General features: G+C 36.9%; 1 protein-coding gene across 2 annotated transcripts in view; it reads right to left on the bottom strand.

The window, feature by feature from the left end:
- The window catches only part of MGAT4A (alpha-1,3-mannosyl-glycoprotein 4-beta-N-acetylglucosaminyltransferase A), a 114708-nt gene that overhangs the window by 62148 nt on the left and 30092 nt on the right, over positions 1–22468 (bottom strand). For both annotated transcript variants that reach the window (XM_065929742.1, XM_065929743.1), the window contains exons 3-4: positions 3288–3455; positions 1749–1889 (exon numbers count right to left, since the gene is read on the bottom strand). In XM_065929742.1, coding sequence (XP_065785814.1) covers positions 1749–1889; positions 3288–3455 — 309 coding nt within the window. The remainder of the gene's footprint in view (positions 1–1748; positions 1890–3287; positions 3456–22468) is intronic.

Below are 22468 nucleotides of genomic sequence, written 5' to 3'. Positions count from 1 at the left end.
ATCCCTCTGAAAATATGTCTTAATATTATAGTCTGCTTGCTCTGTGAGTCATTAAGTCATTCATGATGTTGGTTTTCTTAAATATCTGGGAACCCTAGTTATACAAGATGGCCTTTGACCCATCTGTGCTTGCTGTGCCAGTTTATTGCAGTCTGCCTTTGTAAATCTGCGGGAGAATTGGTGGATGTGAGAATTCCTTTCTTGAGGAGGTCAGTAGCTGCCTTGACCACTCTTCTCCCTCCTTACCCTTAGAAGGATGAGCTGGTCTGAGTAGTGTTCCTTAATCAGCCTGACCTGGGAAGAACAGAATTGTAAGCAAAAAGCAGTTTTCTTTGATCTGAAACAACTGACGCTCCTGGGAACTTCTCTGGCAGTCTAGTGGTTAAGACTCTGTGCTTTCAAAAAAAGCATGGGTAGAAGGTTCAGTCCCATATGCCAAGTGGAGTGGCCAAAAAATTTAAAAATTAAAAAAAAGGGCTCACTGGGAAGTCCACCAAAAAAATAATTAATAAAAATAAATAAATAAACTGAAGTTCTTTATGTACAGTGCCTAGATAGATTTTCGGGCTCCACAAAACCCCAAAAATTACATATAAAATTACTTTTCTAGGAGCATGTTTCTAAGTAGAAGGTTAATAGATTTCCTAAAATAACTAAAGGGTTCTATTACTTTAAAAATATTAAGAACCATTGCCTAAAGATTTAGGAAGAAAGATTTTTAAAGAAAATCTGCAGGTTTTCTTGGTTGTTTTTCCCCACGTTGTCTACTTTTTCTATCTTTAGAAAACAGTTTTAGCTTAATAAGAATGTTAACTACTGAGAGGCTGGTTGACTAAGATTTTATTATATTTATGATGAAAAAAATCTTTAACAAATGGGATAGAAAAAGCAACTTCAAAAGTCACATTCATGAAACAAGAAGAACTGACTATAAAAGAACCTATACGAGATCTTGGAGGTTTTAAATGACTTTAAAAATACTTCTACTTTCTTTTGATTTGATTCTTATTAATAAATAAATAGTCTAAAACAACAAATGCATGAAATGGCTACAGAATCTTACCCAGATGGTGATTTTTTTTAAATAAACTAAAACTTTTATTAAAGTTCTATTAGTAAGCATATTGAATGCTACAAGATTCACAAATGGCTCTTTTGCATGAGGCTGGTATAAATTAATTTTATTTATATAATATACAAATACTTAATTTGCTTGTAACTATTTAAATTGAGACTATTCAACTAAGAGTACTAATGTGCATTTTTTTCCTCTTGTTTTTAAATTATTTTTTAAGTAGATAAATCAAGATTTTTAGTTGGAGTTGAAATATCAAACTCTCAGAAATTAATAGAATGAAGAGACAGAAATGTAGAAGGATATAGTAGACCTGAAAAGCACCATGAATCAACTGAACATAATTAAGATTTATACAATTTTCACACAACAGTAGGATACAAATTCAAGTTCCCATAGACTATAAACTAGGAGACACTGGAACATATCCAGGGATAAAACACAATTTTTTGGTCTAAAGGTATTGAAATCATACAGAGTGTGTTCTTATCACTGTGAAATCAGTATCAAAAGATATTTGAAAATAACCTGCATATTTTCAAGTGCAATGTGACATTCACAAAGAGATATTTGACTTAGCCACTGAAAGCCTCGTAAAGTTAATACCACATAATACCCCAAGACACAATTCAGACCAGCAATGCAACTACAATAAGAAACAAAACAAACACACCTCCTGTTCGTCCATTTCCAATCTGTACGGCAGGTTGAAGGCTTCCTTCATTTTGCAGTAAATGAGGCAAATGATGATAAACACTTGGCACTTGAAGAGACTTTCTGCTTGTTAACTCCTTTAATATCTTTAGAGTATCATCTGAAACACAGAAGGATAATCATTCCATGGTAATACCTTTAGATGTTATGGATGCTACCAAGAGAGCAGTAAAAATGTATGAAAACTAAAAGAATTTTCTAAATTTTTCTCTCATACTGTGGTGAGTGAGATTTCCATGGACACTTGCAACCAGAGTCTCACAGAGTCATGATGTTGAGAACAGTCTAAATAAAGCTAAATATGTGAGCTAAAGTACTATGAGAAGGTAGGACACGAACTCCTCATCTTTGTAATATGTCAGAACTCGAGCACAAGGGGACAGACTTTAAACAAGTGACCCATTCATGAAAATGTAATAACAACAAATACAACAACCACTAGTAGCTTCCACTTTTTTATGCTACTACATTTGCCCAAAATTTCACATAGATTTTTCTTTTAATTCAAGTACAATAATTTAAACAACACAAGTTGAGTATCTTTGGTACAGTTCATAACTTTCAAATCATTTTTCAGTTTTTATGAGAGGAACCAATGAACCATTTAATATAATATAAAAATAAAACCTTGACAGGATAAGGAATATCGTTTTCAAATTTCACTGAACTAGAACTAAACTTTTGACAGAAGGGAGTAAGCAGTAAGGACTGGTAACCTCGACAATAATTTCATATAGAACAATATGAAAACTCCATTAAAAAAAAGAGAAAAAAAGAAAACTCCATTAAAATATTCCAAAAATTCAGAACCGAAAATTCATAGAAGAAACACAAAAGGACTATCATACATGAAATTCAAGTTTAATCTTATGTTAAAGCAACAACCTACAAATTATAAGACAACAATATTCACCTTCAAATTAAATTAGCAGGTTAAATAATATATTGTGGTGATAATATAATAAATTTTTCAGCTATTCAGAACAGCATCAAAAACCCTAAAACATTTCATCCTATTGTTCAGTGATTTCCCTTTTAGGAATTTAACTTTTATGCATTCAAAGCACCCATTGCAAAACTATGTCTTTTTTATTTCTTGTAAGTCATATTTAAGAGCACTAATTGCTTTAAATAGCACAATGACTCCCCAGAGTTCATCTGAAGTCCATACAAGCCACAAGAGAAACAATCATAAACACCAAGTTAAATTTTAGCCTCATATTGTATGTTTTTAAAAAGATGCTGTTTCTTCACTATTGTCAATGAACAGTATATAACTGAAATTTAACTGAATATTACTCTCTTTAAATCAAATATAGCAATTAATAAAATTGTTTTATAATTAGCAACAACAGAAAGAGCTTGGCATGGTGATTTTTCTGTGTAGAGGTTAACAAATGCTGGCTGACAAGCAACCGTAGACAGCTTTCAAAGAGAATAGTTCACATAACTCTCTGAAAATACAATCTTTCCATAAAACAGAAGACAGTGCCTGTACCTGAAAACTTATTCACTGTGTCCTTACTTCTGTTTGTTTCTGCTTCTACGCGCTTGAACTGCTGTACAATGGCGCTGAGCTCAGAAGAGCGCTGAGAGATTCTATGTTCAGCTATTCGGAGACGTTCTTTCAGAGCAAGAAATTCTCGTTGATAAGCAATCACTTTTTCTAAAAACAAAACTAGTTGTTAATAGTGCATTTCTTAAAAAGACATAAAAACACCATTATAATCAAAACTGAACCGTAACATCAGAAATTCTAAAGCTGCATTTTTCAGAAACAGATAACTCATTTTTTAATTCACTGAGACAGAACTGAAAATAAAAGAGTTTGAACTAAGAAAGTGGTGACAAAGCCACCAGTATACATAGTGCTATCAATATCTGTAAGAATGTGAGCACTTTCTAATTAGCACTTTGGAAAGTTAAAAATAGGGAGAAAAAGACAACGTTTTTGGAACTAATACTTCAAGCATGATACCAACATCATTTTTTAAAAGGTACAGACAACCGTAAAGACCCTATTTGTATGAAAGTAGAGATGAATCATTGAAACTGATGATAATATATCTAATAATATAATGAATATAACATTTATAGCATAACCATCCATTTCCATAGGCTGTTTCTTCTGTACTTTCTATTCTGCAAAAATTCCCCCAGGCCAGACTTGGGTCAAATTCCTAATGCCTAACAAATCACTCAGGTAGATATAAGAGGACAACAGAGTCAATTATCTCAGGGGCTTCCCTGGTGGTCCAGTGGTTAAGATTCTGCTCTCCTAATGCAGGGGGCCTGGGTTTGATCACTGGTCAGGGAACTAGATCCCACATGCTGCAACTAAGAGGCGTAGCCAAAAACATAAATACAATTTTTTAAAAAGTCAATTACTTGAACTTGAGACAATCCCATACCAGGAAAGCCTACTCTGGGAAATACAAGGGGATAAATGTAGACACTGAAATAATAGAACAAGACAGCTCAAATATGATGTACCCCATGTACAGAGGCCCCAGGACAGAACTGGACACCAAAATCTGAGAGACTGCAGAAAGGAAACCATGCATTTATCTTGATCAGCAGCGCTGAAAGGGAGCTGAGGCTGGTGAAGCAATTTCCACAACCTCATTAAACAAGAGAAATCAGAACGGTTTTGGCATCTCTATCAAGCTAATAGATAATCTTAGATAATCTAAGGCTACTACTAATTTGACATCTAAATGAAACAAATCTTGGAAAGACTACTTTTAATTAATATTGTAATCTCAGTTTTACTTGAGGATGGACTCAGTAAGAACAGAATTAAGGAACAGAAATCTGCCTGTTTCATAAAGCTAGTCTTAAAAACAGTCAGTTGCCTTATTCCCTGTCCCCTACATAAAGGACCACACAGTAAATATCGCCTAAGAATCTGGGGCAGATAATAAGGTCTCCCTGCTTAACCGTCATGTTTCCTTGTATTGAACAATGTAAACAGCTTTACTTTCCTTAACCTGCTGGCTGTGGGAGGGAAGGAAGGAGGCAGGAGTTGTGATTAGGAAAGGGTATATGGGGAGTCTCAAGGTGCCAACAAGGTCCTAGTCATTGGCTTGGCTAGCGGTTATATAAAATTCATTACTAAACATTCATGGTCTAGGTACTTTTCCATACATGTACATTCACAACAAAAGAAATGTTATACAAATACTATTCACAAACACAAAACTATTAACAATTATATTGTAAGAGGCACTCAAGAGTTATGTGATAAAAAACTACATGCCTAAAATATTAAATTTAAAAAATCTATAAGCCTTTCCCTAGAGCCTGTAATCAAAGAAAAAAAAATTAACTCAGTTATTAATTCTAAATGGGAAAACTCAATCCTGCAAAAAATAAAAAAGATAAACTCTAACCTAAGCTAAATAAAAAATGCAACGCCTTTCAAAATAGCAAAAGAAATTTGGAACTTCACTTTTGACACGTCAATTAAGTAAAAGAATGTTTTTAAAAGTTCAAAAAAATCTAGAAGCAGTAACAGGGAACTTACTCTGAGATCAGAATGGACTATATGGCTCTAGAAATTAAAACCATGGTGACTGGCAGGTGCAGACGGTGGGGACAAAGGCTGACCACACCAAGCAGGCTGGGTCCAAAATCAGCAGGCGCCAACTATCCTGTGAGCTCTTCCCTCTTTACTTCTTACCCCACAAGGCGCCAAGACAGTGGCTTCTAGACACCCGCCACTAATAAAGCATTAGAACCCGTGGAAGAAATAACTTTAAGATGAACTTGGAGCACCCTTGGGTCAAGTAAGAAAATGTTATTTTTTTTAAAAAGCAGGCCAAGGGACTTCCCTCGTGGTGCAGTGGTTAAGACTCTGCGCTTTCAATGCAGGAGGTTTGATCCTTGGTTGGGGAACTCGGATCTCACATGCTCTGCAACATGGCCAAATAAATAAATAAAGGATATACTTCAATTTAAAAAACAAGACAGGATACGTCAAAAGGACACAGGAAGCTCCCTGAGGGGCTCTCACTGGCCAAATTCAGGGCAATTTAAGTATCAAAACAAACACTGATGGTAATCACTTTTAGTTTACTAAATAAAGTAAGAATCTGTAAGTCCATTTTAATAAATAACAATTAACAGATGACAGAAAAGTGTTTCTTACAGTGGAATGCCAGCTTACAAATTATGAAAAAAGGATGAATGTTAGAAAATCACCCCTTTGCAACTGTCCAAGCAATAACAGATTTGAGTGACAATCAAACATGGATGCAAGACAGAGAAAGACAAACACTGTATGATACAACTAAATACAAATGACAATCCTGGATGGGGTCTGGAACAGGGAAAAAAAAAAATGCTGTAAAGAACATTACTGGGACAAACTAACAGAAGACAGACTACAGGGACTTCCCCAGCAGACCAGTGACTTAAGACTTCACCTTGCAATGCAGGGGAAACAGGTTCCATCTCTGGTTAGGGAACTAAGATCCCACACGTGTCATGGTGTGGCGAAAAGATTTTTTTTTTTTTTAAAAGAAGACTACAGAGTATGCAACATGGTGCATACATTTTTAAAACTTGACACCTGACTGTCGTAAAGTAAGAGAATTATTCAGGAGTAAAAAGGCATAATTTCTGTAATGTACTTTAACCTGGTTCTGAAAAGAAACAAGTTTCTACAGATAGATAAAACAATAAAAGGCAACATGTTCACAATACATAAAATGCATAGAGAAGTTATAACTTCCTCTTAGTTGAAACTTTTTAAAAAGTAGGAAGTTTTTTAAAAGTAAGCAGGAGGATGGGATGGCACACAGGTTTGGTCTTTCAGCAGCTCTTTTGTGGTAGGAGGGATGTGGGCCTGAGGCCAGTCTCTGCCCTACATGCCTGTCTTGGTACTTTTGGAAACTACCTTCCCAGAGGTCAGCCTCACTGGCTGGCAGACCAGCCAGTACCAGCAGAGGAAAAACCCCCACTCCAAATTCCAATCTGCCTCCCCTACTTTGAGGTGAAGTGGCCATGCTTTTGAAAAGATGTCTTGGGTTGAGAGTCACACATATTTTCTTTCAGATTCAGATGCTACGGCTACTGTCACTCCACAGCATATGGCTATGAAAGTGCTCAAAATGGGTCATTTCCCATCTCATTCCCATCTGTTCTTTGCTTCTAACTCCACCTTTTCATATTAAAAGTGTTCTCTCTTGGGAGTTTGGGATTAGCCGATACAAACTATTATAGAGAATGGATAAATAAGGTCCTACTGTAGAGCAGAGGGACTTCTATTCAATATCCTGTGATAAACCATAATGAAAAAGAATATTAAACAGGAATGTGTATATATATATGTATAACTAAATCAGTTTGCTGTACACTGAAACACAACATTGTAAATCGCTACACTTTAATAAAATAAAATTTAAAAAGTGTTCTCTCCATGACATTAGAGCAAGTCTACACTACCCAGGTCAAGACTTTGTGCAGTAAAGCTCTCAGCTAGTCCTGCTTGGAATTCCAAGGGACACCACTGACTCTCGTAATCAGGAACGTTACACATGGTTTTCCTACAATCATCCCTCCCAGCGTATCCTCACTGTCCACCCAAACATAGCATGACCAGGGACTTCCAGTATTTTCTCCATGTGTATTTTCCATAGTACCACCTTACTCTCTTGGGAAGAGTGGCTTACCAGCTCTCAGAAAAAGTTCAAATTCTATCATAATAGGCGAAAAACTCCATCAAATTAGTGATATGTATTTGACAATGTCCTATTTTTAATGTTACTGACAAAATTTTTATTTTTGTATTTCTTTGAATCATTTCCATCAGTTTCTATAGGAGAACCTGGCAGGAAACCATGAGAGAATTTTTTCACACAACCTTACTGAAAATACCTGGTTTTGGTCACTGGTTTGTTTTTATTGAAGACTGAATCTAGCTTTTTTTTTTTTTCTTAATTGTAGAAAAGCACATACCCACATTAGACATTAAAACTATAAATCACATTCTGTGAACCTAAGAATCTGAAACATACAAAATTTCTAAAGAAACCACTTTTATTTCTTCAAATCAGTACACAAGTCAGTTCTCCAATGAAGAGAGTAACTTTAGGTTTTCAAATTACTAGCTGAACCATATGAAATTGCTGGTATTTGAACATTTTTGACCAAAAAAATGGTAATTTCATACAGTTCAACAATAATAGCTTCAGACTCAACAATTTAAAAATTTATAAATAGTAAAGATGAAAACTTAACACAAAGAAGCACTAATAAGTAATACCCAATATGTAGTACATAAAAGTCAAACAAAACATTTTTTTCATTGTTATCAGCAAGATGTTGGGTGGTACTACTTAATGCTATGAGCTAACATTTAAAAACTGGCTTTTTATGTTGAAATTAAAATTATCAAAAATTAACATACTTTTAAATTACTTAATTTTAGTATTTATTAAATAATAAAATTCTGGCACTGGAAAGAAGGCTGACAAACCATCTGATCCATCCCTCTGTTCTATGGTACCACACTGAACTACTTCATACAGAAAAAATTTTTCTTAAATATATGAAAAACTCCCTGTAACAGATTCTAAAATTTAACAAGCTACACACTTCAGGAAGCCATTGCTTTTGAAAACATTTTATTCCACATTCACCATTCTTATACAACCATTTTAAAACAGATAGGAGAAGGCCTACATGAAATTATGGACACTTTCCCATGAACAGATCTCTTAAAGAAAAAAAATAAAGAACTGGATTCAGAAGATAGTTTAGGAGACTAAAAGCCTAGAAAAGTCAAAGACAGGAGACCGAATGAAACGGGCTAAAAGAACAGAATCTGAAGACATTTCTAAGGAGAATGGATAGCTAAAAATTACAAACAAGATTTGTCTCACTGTTTCTCTAACTTTTTTGGGCATAAGAACCACCAGAAAGAGCCTGTCAAACATAAAATTCTGGCCCCATCCTCCAAAGATTCTGATTCAGTAGGTCTGACATGTATATGCTCAGTTGTGTCCGACTCTTTGTGATGCTATGAACTGTAGCCTGCCAGGCTCCTCGGTCCATGAGATTTTCCAGGCAAGAATACTGGAGAGGGTTGCTATTTCCTTCTCCAGTCTGACAAGGGGCCTGAGAACTTCTAACATGTTCAGGTTGATGTTGAGCCCCTGGGTGAGCAGCACTGAGGGATCCACTGTCCTCAACGTAGGTCTAGACTCCAGCAGCCTGGAAATCAATGCTGCTCTGCTCCCCTACTCCCTTCTCTCCTCTGGATGAGATGTTAAGAGCTCTGAGGAGAAAAGGGGTTCATCAAAAATTTTAGGTCCATGATCCTCAATTCAGGGATTTCCCTAGTGATCCAGTGGTTAAGAATTCACCTTGCAATGCAGGGGACACAGGTTTGATCCCTGGTCAGGGAACTAAGATCCCCCATGCTGGGGAGCAACTAAAGAGCCTGAGCACAACTTAAAGAGTCCACAGGCCGCAACGAAGATCCCATGTGCTGCAACCAATATCGACGCAGCTTAATAAATACATAGTTTTTAAAAAAAATTCTGAAGTTACACTGGGGACAGAAAGGATTTTGAAATATTCAGCCAACACCTATTTCCAAGGTCTCTCTTAAGAGTTACAGGAATGAAAAAGATCACTGCCTACTTTTGGAGTCTTTCAGTCAGAACCCATGATATAAACATGAACTGTGAAGATAACTTGTACCCTTCAAAACTCAAAAGGGAAAATGGGGCTCACAAATATATAGAATCATATATTTTATTTACATTAAAACAAAGAATATAATTCAATTTGTTCCCTTACATGATGCTTTCACTATGCTTATACAACAGAACCCTAAGTAGTGAATAACAGATATGCTACAGTTGAAAAGTCTTCTGGAACATGATCACTATTTGTAAGTTGTCCCCTAAAGTAATACAATTATTAATGATGTCATTCAAAACAAAACAAACTTCCAAGTAGAGGTTTAACAAGTAAAAATCTATCCACTGACCTTGTAAAGCACAAAACCTTAAGATATAAAATAATGTTGCACATACCTATAACCCACACTTTCTTAGAAATATTAACTTCATCTAAATAGTTGCAATCACTTCCTCTGATTTCCCTTGAAGACAGGGTAGTCTCTTTTTAGTAATTTTATATCAAGTCCCAAATTCCATTATCATTGTGAAATGAGAAGAAAAAAAGTAATTTGCATAACCTAGGATAAAGGTACTTAGCCATAACAACAGTTCTTTACTTCTAAAAAACATAAATGATTTTATGCAACCTGATTTTTTCAAATTCAATAAGCCATAAGGAACTCAGGGTAAAAATCACCAGATGGTTATTAACTATTTTCCTTAAGATCTTAAACTTACTGGCGACATTTTCCATAAAGGTGTCACTTTGCTCCCAAAAGGAAAAAAAAAAATTGTATTCTAAAATATAGGGGCTTCCCTGATAGCTCAGTTGGTAAAGAATCCACCTGCAATGCAGGAGACCCTGATTTGATTCCTGGGTCAGGAATATCCTCTGGAGAAGGGATAGGCTACCCACAACAGTATTCTGGCCTGGAGAATTCGTAGAGTCAGACACAGCCGAATGAAATATATAATGGTATATATTTTTCTACGAAGAATCTTTCAAGACAGAGCATTTTATTCATTAGAATCATCTTTACTTAAAAAAGAGAATACTGGTAATTAATCAATTCTACTCAGTGGACTGGCTCTCCTAATGAACATGCTAGCTGCACATGACTACTCCTTTTATGCCCAATTTCATGATTTTTTCTTTCATCTCCTCACTTTCCTCTTTTCCTCATTTTCCACCTTTCCCCCTTCCTATTCTTCTGTAAAACTATTTTCAAATTCTTCTTCTTTGTGTCTTTTTGGACTTTTCATTTTCAACCACAAACTTCATACCTCTCATTTCTCCTTTCACATATTTATGCTCCACCATGCACCCCACGATATCTTCTGTTGTCTGTTTCAAATTACCAAGGACTTTATTCTCCAATTGATGTAAATAGTCCACTTGCCTGGAGACCCTAACTTTGAAATCTTTTATAATTTTTAATGAATACAAATGAAAATTTAGGATTTTTCCTTCTTGTACTCATCATGGCAAAGCGAAGAAAACTGCCAGAGGAAAATGTTTCATAATGATTAAGATAAATCAGAACATGAATGTGGAACTCTAAACTCTAACAATGTTGGTCAATTCAGTCCTAAAAGTGAAATATCCTACTACAAATCTTCAGATGACAATATCCTAAATGACTTTTCTCAGGTTCAAGATGAGGATTTCCAATTACAGACCAAAACAGAGTAGACATATTTCTCCCTATCCTTCACACTAAGTACAATGAAAACCCTGTACATTATATATTAAGCATACAGAAAACTCTACACAGTAGGAAGAAGACAGCAGACAGAAGAGATCTTGGGACCCAAGGAATTACATAACAGTGAGTACGCGGAGTTTTCTTTTTGCTTCTTACATTCCAGACTGGTGTCAGAGAAGCCGGCATCCTGGAAACACCAACTGGAGGGCACAGAAATGCCCCAAGAAGATCTCACTCTGTCTAGCCAAAGTCCAAGGATGACCTAGCAAGACAGGAAAAATTTTCTACAACAACTGTTCTATTTCAGTCAAAGACTAGGAGAAAAAAAAAAAAGGGGTCCCATCTCTGCCCTTTAGGCAAAAGCCATGAAGGGAGCCTAGATGTCCACCCCTGCCTAACTGTAACAAGGACATGGACATACACACACACACACACACACGCACGCACACACACACACGCAGGTGGTAGCAGAGAGGACTGAGTGAGAGGCCAGGACTTCCATGACCTGCGCAGTGATGAATACCCGCTTGAGGTGTTAGTGGGACCTCTCCCACTGACAGCTAGAGTGGTTATCAGAGGAGGCCAAGTAAGAAGACTGAACTTCCATCCTCAACTGGTGGTAACAAGGTAACATTCCCTTTTTCCCTCCCAGAATAGTGTCAGAAGGGGGTCAGTGAAGACGGACAAATTAAATAAGACCCAGATTCTCATAATACGCAAATGCCCTGGATACAACTGAAGTCACTTATCATGTTAGTAAACAGACAAAGCTCAACTTGAATGAAGAAGGACAATCAATATATGCCAACACTAAGATGACACAGATGTTGGAATTATCTGATAAGGATCTTAAAGTAGCCATCATATAAATGTTTCAACAGGCAAACTAAATAAATGGAAAAAAATAGAAACTTTAAGCAGAGAAATAGAAGATATAAATTATAGAACACAAATGAAAATTTTAGAACAGAAAATACAAGAGTTGAAACAAAAATCTTAATGGATGAGCTCAATAGAAGAACAGAGAGGGCCCCCCAAAATATTGGTGAATCTTGAGAAAAATAATCAATATAACCCAATCTGAACAACAAAGAGAAAACAGACTGGGAAAAAAAAAATTAACAGAGCCTCAGAAACCTTTGGAACTAAAACAAAAGATCTAAAATCTAACATTCCTATCATCAGAGTCCCAGAAGGAAAAGAGAGAGGGCAGAGTGGGAAAAATATTAGAAGAAATTATGGTTAGAATCCAAATTTGGCAAGAGACAAACCTTCATAAAGATTCAAAAAGCTGAGAAAATATCAAACAGGATAAAGCCAAAGAAACCCATGTCAAAAAAATGCCACAAATAAACATCAAAAAACTAGGAACAAACAAAAACATCTTGAAAGCAGTCAGAGAGAAATGACACTAGGAAAAAAAAAAATTCAATGACTGCAGACTTCTCATCAAAAACCATGGCAGACCTTCCTCGAATTATAATGGAATTACATCCTAATAAAGCCAGTGTAAGCTGTAAACATCATTAGTAGAAAATGCATTTAATACAACTAACCTACTGAACATCATAGCGTAGTCTCAGTTCAGTTCAGTCGCTCAGTCGTGTCCGACTCTTTGCGACCCCATGAATCGCAGCATGCCAGGCCTCCCTGTCCATCACCAACTCCCGGAGCTTAGTCTAGCCTACCTTAAATGTACTCAAAACACATTAGCCTACAACTGGACAAAATCATCTAACACAGGCCTATTTTTTCAGAGTGTTGAATATTTCAGGTAATTTGTTGAATGTTGTACTAACAGTGAAAAACAAGATGTTCGCATGGATACAGCATGGTTGCAGGTGTATTGGTTATTTACCCTCATGATCTCATGGCTGATTGGGAGCTGGGGCTCACTCTTCTGCCACGGCCCAGCATCACGTGAAAGTATTATACTGCATATTCCTAGCCCAGGAAAGATCAAAATTCAAAGTATGACTTCTACTGAATGCATATAGCATTTGCACCATCATAACATCAAAAAGAAGATTCCTGAAAGTCCCTTGGACAGGAGATCAAACCAGTCAATCTTAAGGGAAATCAACCCTGAATACTTGTTGGAAGGACTGATGCTTTAGCATCTGATGCAAACAGCCAACTCACTGGAAAAGTCCCTGATGCTGAGAAAGACTGAGGGCAGAAGGAGAAGAAGGCATTAGAGGATGAGATGGCTGGATGGCATCACAGATGCAACGGACATGAATTTGGGCAAACTTCAGAGATAGTGAGGGATAGGAAGACCTGGCCAGCTACAGTCCATGGGGTCGAAAAGAGTCAGACATGAGTGGGCAACTGATCAACAGCAACATCAAAAAATCATTAAGTAGAACCATCATAAGTTGGGGGCCATCTTTACTGGAAAAAAAAAAAGAATATCAACTCCAATTTCCCTTTCTGGAAAAGTTATCCTTAAGCAATGAAGGAGATATCTTAGACAAAGAAAAACTAGTGGAATTTGTCATCAGCAAACCTACCCTGACATGATTGCTGGAGAATCTTGAAAGAGAAAGTAAATGATAGAGGAAATCTTGGAATATCAAGAAGAAGGACCAAAAAGAGCAAAAATACAGGTAAACACAATAGATGTTTCTTCTGTTTTTGAGTTTTTCTTAATTATGTTTGATGACTGAAGCAAAAACATCTGATCTGGTTCTCAATGTGGAAGAAATTGTTAAACCAATTATAAACTTGGGAGACAAAAGGAGTTTTAAAGGAGATAAGGTTCCTACATTTCACATAAACTGATAAAATGCCAATAGCAGTAGACTATGATGTCACATATGTGCATTGTATACCTAAAGCAACCACTAAAATATCTACACAAAAGGGACACATTCAGAAAACCTATTAAAAAAATTAATGGGATTTTCTTTTAATGTTCAAGTAGCCCATAAGAAGTCAGGAAAAAGACAACAAAAACAAAAAGAGAGGACAGAGAACAAAATAAAATGACAGACTTTAAGCCTAACATCACTAATCACATAGTATGTAAATATTCTAAATATACCAATTAAAAGAGGGATTGGAATAGTGAATTAAAATACATGATCCCATTATATGCAGTCTACAAAGTTGACATCCATAGCATGGAATCTTATTCAACAATAAAAAGGAATGAACTACTGAAATAGCCAACAACTTGGATGGACCTCAATTATGCTGAATGAAATATGTCACTTTCAACAGGTTACATACAGTATGATTCCATTTATATAACATTTCCAAAATGACAAAATAATAGTGATAGATAAGAGATTAGTTGCTGCCAAGAGTCAGGGATGGTGGGGGATGGAGAAGCAGGTGCGACTATAAAGGGCTGGCACCAAGGGAGATCTTTGGGATAATAAAACTTGTTCATCGTGTTAGCAGCAGTGGTTATAAGAATCTGCACATGCGATAATGTGACATAGAATTATACACACCCATAGTACCAATGTCAGCTTCCTGATTCTGAATCTGTACCTTATTCTATATAACTGTCACAAGAAGTAACCAATAGAAGAAAATGGGTGAAAGTTACCTTGCATCTCTCTGGACTGTCTTTACAGGTGCCTGTATTTCTATAATTCTTTTAGTTTTTTAAAAGCAAAACAAAAAAGAATCAATGAATGAATAATCATTTCTGAAGACTAAAAGGAAGCACAGCATTTTCATCAAGTTAGTCATTCATCTCAGAGGACTTCTTCACAATGAACCATAAGAACCCAGAACATCCTGTTTTGCTAAAAGTATGGGTAACAGAATTACTTTGTCTATGATGTGATTGTACAATGGGATTTACTGAATAGGTTCACAAGCAGATAAATGATAAAAACCTGTTGGCATACTAGAGTGATCAGAAAGAGAGGATATAGAAATGAAAAACTTCACTGGACTAACCATTCTAAATTTAATAATGAAAATGTTTTACAAAAAGGTGCAAAGAAGATGGCCATATTCTCCTCAACAAAATAACGAGCTACAAATGTTTTCAAAATTTTTGTGTTTTGATAATAGAGGTCCAGAAGAACTAGAAGCCATTAATGATGAACTAGAAACCATTAGATGTGTATGAAATCTGGAATTAGAATTTACTAGCAAGATGTGTACCAGGTTCACATCCTGTATTCAAAGGATATCGTCCATTTTAGTTTATACACCTAGCAAAGTAGAAACAGGAGAATAAAAATTTGGCTTTGCTATGCTTGATTTCTTGTTAAAATTTACAACAGAGGTTTTTTTCACTGTCCTTTTATTCTTATTTATGTATTATTTACAAAATCACTTCCAATAAAAGTAAAGGAACAATGTTCAGAGGACCCAGATGGCAAACACTGATGTCTATTTTTCCTGGCAGAATGAGGACTTTTAAACTGCGTTTAAGAAAACGACCACTTCCCTCCATTCACAGTTCAACCCTTCCCACGATATCTAGAGCAAACCTCGATGGACGGGGGATGGAGTCTTCAGAATCGCACTGGGCAACACAGAAAGGACCAGAGAGCTCACCAGTTTCCCACGATCCCCCCGCTCTGACAGTTTCCACAAGGTCATCCACACGGTGAGGCCAGAATGACACCTCCTACATCTGGGAAGGTAAAGGGGATGGAGAGGACGGCCATCCTTGGAGAAACTGCAGCGGCTGCAGGTCCTAAGAAAAACACCCACATCCTGAAGTTCTCACTTACAGGCTGAATATACCTCTCGACAATGCCCTGGGCCCCACTCATCCACCCTTCTGAATGCTGAGGCTCTTCATAGGCTCTGAAATGTCATCAGCTTTGCTTACGTTAGTGTAAGGCACGTACCTATCCTCATCTTCACCCAGATGCCATCGTAAGCCCTCATGTTATCCCCCATCTGGATCAGAACACAACTGCTCCCCATGCCTTCTTGCATCCCTGGACTATCATGTAGCATATTTTCTTTTCTTTTCTTTTTAAATTTTTTTTTTTTTTAATTTTTCAGTGGGTTTTGTCATACATTGATATGAATCAGCCATAAGCATATTTTCTAAAATGAAAATCCTTAAATGGCTCTCTGCTTAACTCTCTAACAGTCTCTCCTACTCTTGCCCAAAATCATGTATTGTGTCATCGTTCTCATACTGCCTGGAGTTCTCCAAACACACTAAGAGTTTTATCTCTTATAGCTCAGGCTGAACAGACCCACCCGACTCTTTCTTCATTTGATAAAATTCCATTCATCCTTCAAAATACCCTCAGTTATCTTCTCCTTGAAGCTCTCTCTTCAGCAATCCCATGGGCTGTAGCCCACCAGGCTTCTCTGTCCATAAGATTCTCCAGGCAAAAATACTGGAGAGGTTTGCCATTTCCACTCTAGGAAATCTTGTCAACCCCAGGAAGGTATTTAGTAGAATGCCAGTGAACTAAGGCAAATACTCTAAAATTAAAAAAAAAATTCATAAGAAACTGATCAATGATATGCACAAAATCTATCATAGTATTAAGATTGAGCTAAAGATGGTTATTATATAATGGAATATTATGGACCTACTAAAAATCATGACATGGGAAACACTGGTGATATATTAAGGAAAAATGTACATTATACAACATTCACAGTATATCAATTACATTTTATTTATACTTAGTTCAGTTAGCTTCCAAACTATTTGGTCTCAGAACCTCAACACTTTATTGTTGTTGTTTAGTCGCCAAGTTGTGTCCAACTCTTTGTGACCCCATGGACTGCAGCCCACCAGAATGCTCTGTCCATTGGATTTCCTAGGTAAGAATACTTAAATAAGTTGCCATTTCCTTCTCCAAGGAATTTTCTCAACCCAGGAATCAAACCCGCATCTCCTGCAATGGCAGAAGGATTATTGTTGAGCCACCAGGGAAGCCCCTAAAGACCTTTTTTTTTTTTCTTTTTAATGAATTATAACCCACTGCATGTTAACATAAAAAACACATCTATCAAAAATAACTATATTTTCCAAAATAAAAAATTTGGTAGAGTGAAATCTGCTCAAATCTCTTTAATATTTGGCTTAAAATACAGTTGAATTCTTGTATCTGTTTCTGCTATTTCTTATGAGAGTGAAAAACCTAAAGCACCTAAAGCAACTAGAGAAGGAAGAAATGAAGAACCCAAGGGTTAGTAGAAGGAAAGAAATCTTAAAAATTAGGGCAGAAATAAATGCAAAACAAACTAAAGAGACCATAGCAAAAATCAACAAAGCTAAAAGCTGGTTTTTTGAAAAAAAAAAACAAAAAACTGACAAACCGTTAGCAAGACTCATTAAGAAATAAAGGGAGAAGAACCAAATTAACAAAATTAGAAATGAAAATAGAGAGATCACAATAGACAACACTGAAATACAAAGGATCATAAGAGACTACTACCAGCAGCTCTATGCCAATAAAATGGACAACTTGGAAGAAATGGACTAATTCTTAGAAAAGTATAACTTTCCAAAACTGAATCAGAAAGAAATAGACTTTAACAGACCCATCACAAGCAAGGAAATCGAAACTGTAATCAGAAATCTTCCAGGAAACAAAAGCCCAGGACCAGATGGCTTCACAGCTGAATTCTACCAAAAATTTAGAGAAGAGCTAACACCTATCTTATTCAAACTCTTCCAGAAAATTGCAGAAGAAGGTAAACTTCCAAACTCATTCTATGAGGCCACCATCACCCTAATTTCAAAACCAGACAAAGATGCCACAAAAAAAGAAAACTACAGGCCAATATCACTGATGAACATAGATGCAAAAATCCTTAACAAAATTCTAGCAAACAGAATCCAACAACATATTTAAAAAATCATACATCATGACCAAGTGGGCTTTATCCCAGGAATGCAAGGATTCTTTAATATCCACAAATCAATCAATGTAATACACCACATTAACAAACTGAAAGATAAAAACCATATGATTATCTCAATAAATGCAGAAAAAGTCTTTGACAAAATTCAACATCCTTTTATGATTAAAACTCTCCAGAAAGCAGGAATAGAAGGAACATACCTCAACATAATAAAAGCTATATATGACAAACCCACAGCAAGCATTACCCTCAATGGTGAAAAATTGAAAGCATTTCCCCTGAAATCAGGAACAAGACAAGGGTGCCCACTCTCACCACTACTATTCAACATAGTTTTGGAAGTTTTGGGCACAGCAATCAGAGCAGAAAAAGACGTAAAAGGAATCCAGATAGGAAAAGAAGAAGTGAAACTCTCGCTGTTTGCAGATGACATGATCCTCTACATAGAAAACCCTAAAGACTCTTCCAGAAAATTACTAGAGCTAATCAACGAATATAGTAAAGTTGCAGGATATAAAATTAACACAGAAATCCCTTGTATTCCTATACACTAACAATGAGAAAACAGAAAGAGAAATTAAGGAAACAATACCATTCACCATTGCAACAAAAAGAATAAAATACTTAGGAGTACATCTACCTAAAGAAACAAAAGACCTAAACATAGAAAACTATAAAACACTGATGGAAGAAATCAAAGAGGACACAAACAGATGGAGAAACATACCGTGTTCATGGATTGGAAGAATCAATACTGTCAAAATGGCTATACTACCCAAACCAATCTATAGATTCAATGCAATCCCTATCAAGCTACCAATGGTATTTTTCACAGAATTAGAACAAATAATTTCACAATTTGTATGTATGGAAATACAAAAAACCTCGAATAGCCAAGGTAATATTGAGAAAGAAGAATGGAACTGGAGGAATCAACCTGCCTGACTTCAGGCTATACTACAAAGCCACAGTCATCAAGACAGTATGGTACTGGCACAAAGACAGAAATATAGATCAATGGAACAGAATAGAAAGCCCAGAGATAAATCCACGAACCTATGGACACCTTATCTTCAACAAAGGAGGCAAGGATATACAATGGAAAAAAGACAACCTCTTTAACAAGTGGTGCTAGGAAAACTGATCAACCACTTGTAAAGGAATGAAACTAGAACACCTTCTAACATCATACACAAAAATAAACTCAAAATGGATTAAAGATCTAAATGTAAGACCAGAAACCATAAAACTCCTAGAGGAGAACATAGGTAAAACACTCTCCAACATAAATCACAGCAGGATCCTCTATGACCCACCTCCCAGAATATTGGAAATAAAAGCAAAAATAAACAAATGGGACCTAATGAAACTTAAAAGCTTTTGCACAACAAAGGAAACTATAAGCAAGGTGAAAAGACAGCCCTCAGATTGGGAGAAAACAATAGCAAATGAAGAAACAGACAAAGGATTAATCTCAAAAATATACAAGCAACTCCTGAAGCTCAACTCCAGAAAAATAAATGACCCAATCAAAAAACGGGCCAAAGAACTAAACAGACATTTCTCCAAAGAAGACATACAGATGGCTAACAAACACATGAAAAGATGCTCAACATCACTCATTATCAGAGAAATGCAAATCAAAACCACAATGAGGTACCATTACACATCAGTCAGGATGGCTGCTATCCAAAAGTCTACAAGCAATAAATGCTGGAGAGGGTGTGGAGAAAAGGGAACCCTCTTACACTGTTGGTGGGAATGCAAACTAGTACAGCCACTATGGAGAACAGTGTGGAGATTTCTTAAAAAGCTGGAAATAGAACTGCCATATGACCCAGCAATCCCACTCCTGGGCATACACACTGAGGAAACCAGATCTGAAAGAGACACGTGCACCCCAATGTTCATCGCAGCACTATTTATAATAGCCAGGACATGGGAGCAACTTAGATGCCCATCAGCAGACGAATGGATAGGGAAGCTGTGGTACATTTACACCATGGAATATTACTCAGCTGTTAAAAAGAATTCATTTGAATCAGTTCTAATGAGATGAATGAAACTGGAGCCCATTATACAGAGTGAAGTAAGCTAGAAAGATAAAGACCATTATTATACTAACACATATATATGGAATTTAGAAAGATGGTAACAATAACCCTATATGCAAAACAGAAAAAGAGACACAGATGTACAGAACAGAATTTTGGACTCTGTGGGAGAAGGCGAGGGTGGGATGTTTTGAGAGAATAGCATCGAAACATGTATATTATCTAGGGTGAAAGAGATCACCAGCCCAGGCTGGATGCATGAGACAAGTGCTCGGGCCTGGTGCACTGGGAAGACCCAGAGGAATCGGGTAGAGAGGGAGGTGGGAGGGGGGATCGGGATGGGGAATACATGTAAATCCATGGCTGATTCATGTCAATGTATGACAAAAACCACTACAATATTGTAAAGTAATTAGCCTCCAACTAATTAAAATAAATGAAAAAAATATTAAAAAAATATGTACAGTCAGACATGAATATAGGTATGTAAGTATATACGTATGTGTGAGAAAAAAAAACAATAAAAATAACTGTTTTCCAAAATAAAAAATTTGGTAGAGTGAAATCTGCTCAAATCTCTTTAATATTTAGCTTAAAATACAGCTGAATTCTTGTATCTGTTTCTGCTATTTCTTATGAGAGTGAAAAAGAGATGTAACCAAATAACACATCAGTGTTATTAGAAAAACAGTCTTAACTTCATAAAACTCCTGGAAGGGTCTCAGTTACCCTCATGGGTCCTTGAACCAAACTTTGAGAACCACTAGTTCAGAAACATGAAAGCTTATGTACCCAAAAAGTTAACATTGCTCTAACTGGCTAGATTCCATTGATTAGCACTTTATTTAAGATTTTCATGCAGCGACATTCTATTAAGTAAGACTGATCTATTAATCTCCTTTTTTTAAAGCTATTCTTTTCCACTACTGGCAAAAGGGCCCAGGGCACCTTTATCTGTGTACTTCATTAAACAATCAAGTCTGGAGCTGGACAATTACTCACATCCTTAAAGTCTGACTGGCAGTATTTCTAAAGCAGCACACACACGCAAAAAAGTCAGTCAGCTAATGTCCTGTAATGACCCAACGTTCTCAGTCTAGTCTCCACTAACATGCCAGCCATGAATAATATCCTTTCAGAGTTAAGAACACCTCAAGCACAGATTACAGACAACCTCTGAGCAGAATACATTTCCTGCTTTCCAACCTGGAAAAATGAGATTAGGAAACTGTTTTAGAAAATGGATGCTGGTCAACTGCGCTGAACATAGAATAGCTGCCCTGAACATAGAATAACTGCCCCAGGCAAGTCCCAGGGCCAAAGCTGCCAACTTTAATATACAAACAAGAGAGGCTACTGGCCAACTGGGCCACTACACTGTAGCCCTCTTTAGTTCCTATTTTAAAATTAGGTCCTTATTTGTAAAATCTCAGATGTTAAAGACTTCTTTAAAAAAAGAAGTTCAATATGGCAAAAAACTTCACAATTTTATGTGTATGTATTTAGAGCTTGAGGGCTTCCCTGGTGGCTCAGATGGTAAAGAATTCGCCTGCAATGCAGGAGAGCCAGATTCCACCCCTGGGTCGGGAAGATCCCCTGGAGAAGAAAATGGCAACTGGTTCCAATATTCTTGCCTGGAGGATCCCATGGACAGAGGGGCCTGGTGGGCTACAAAACAAGGGGTTGCAAAGGAGTTGGACATGACTGAGCGACTAGACAATACCAACAACTTAGAACTTGAAGAATCGCAGGTATGGTGGTTCTCTATGCTGGCTGAGTATCAGAATTACCTGAGGGAACATTTAACAAATGCTCAGGGTGGAACTTCTCTGATGGCCAAGTAGCTAAGACTCTGCTTCTATTGCAGGGGGCCCAGGTTCAACCCCTGGTCAGGGAACTAAGCTCCCACGTGCCACTGGGTGTGGCCAAAAAGTAAAAAAAAAAAAAAAAAAAAAAATTAAAAATTAAATTAAAAAATTTTTTTTCTTAAATGCTCAGGGGATTTTTAACTTATGGCATAAAAGACTGAGGGGGCCCACAAATTCAATGCTTTCTCCATAAAGCAACTATAAAGCTAAAAGGGGTTGAGGGGGAATCCCACCATTTCAGTGCTATGGGAAATCAACCAAAGACAGAGCAAGCTGAGAAGAACTTATTCATGAAGATCACAGCACTTCGGGGGAAGAACAGAGTAAGTCTCTGACTGTCTTGGCAGCAGTTGCCCTCTTGCCTCCCCAGCTATATGACTTCAGAGGTTCAACAGGGCAGAGGTAGGTCTGGACACGCGCAGGTTCCCTGAGGAGTGGGGGGTGGGTGTGGGAGAGCGACTCATTCGATTCGGAGTGGTGTTGGTCCAAGTGTCATCTAGAGGCAGATGCACAAGGAGGGCCGGAGGCCATGCAAACCTGAGATGCTGTTCTGTGTGGGGGAGCACTGGAGCTGGGCACTGCAGACCAGCCAGAGATGGGG

Source organism: Muntiacus reevesi, chromosome 3 (assembly GCF_963930625.1).
Source record: "Muntiacus reevesi chromosome 3, mMunRee1.1, whole genome shotgun sequence".
In the NCBI taxonomy this organism is placed as follows: Eukaryota; Metazoa; Chordata; class Mammalia; order Artiodactyla; family Cervidae; genus Muntiacus; species Muntiacus reevesi.
The sequence above is the reverse complement of the archived record's forward strand: the minus strand, read 5'-3'. Positions and strand labels throughout refer to the sequence as shown.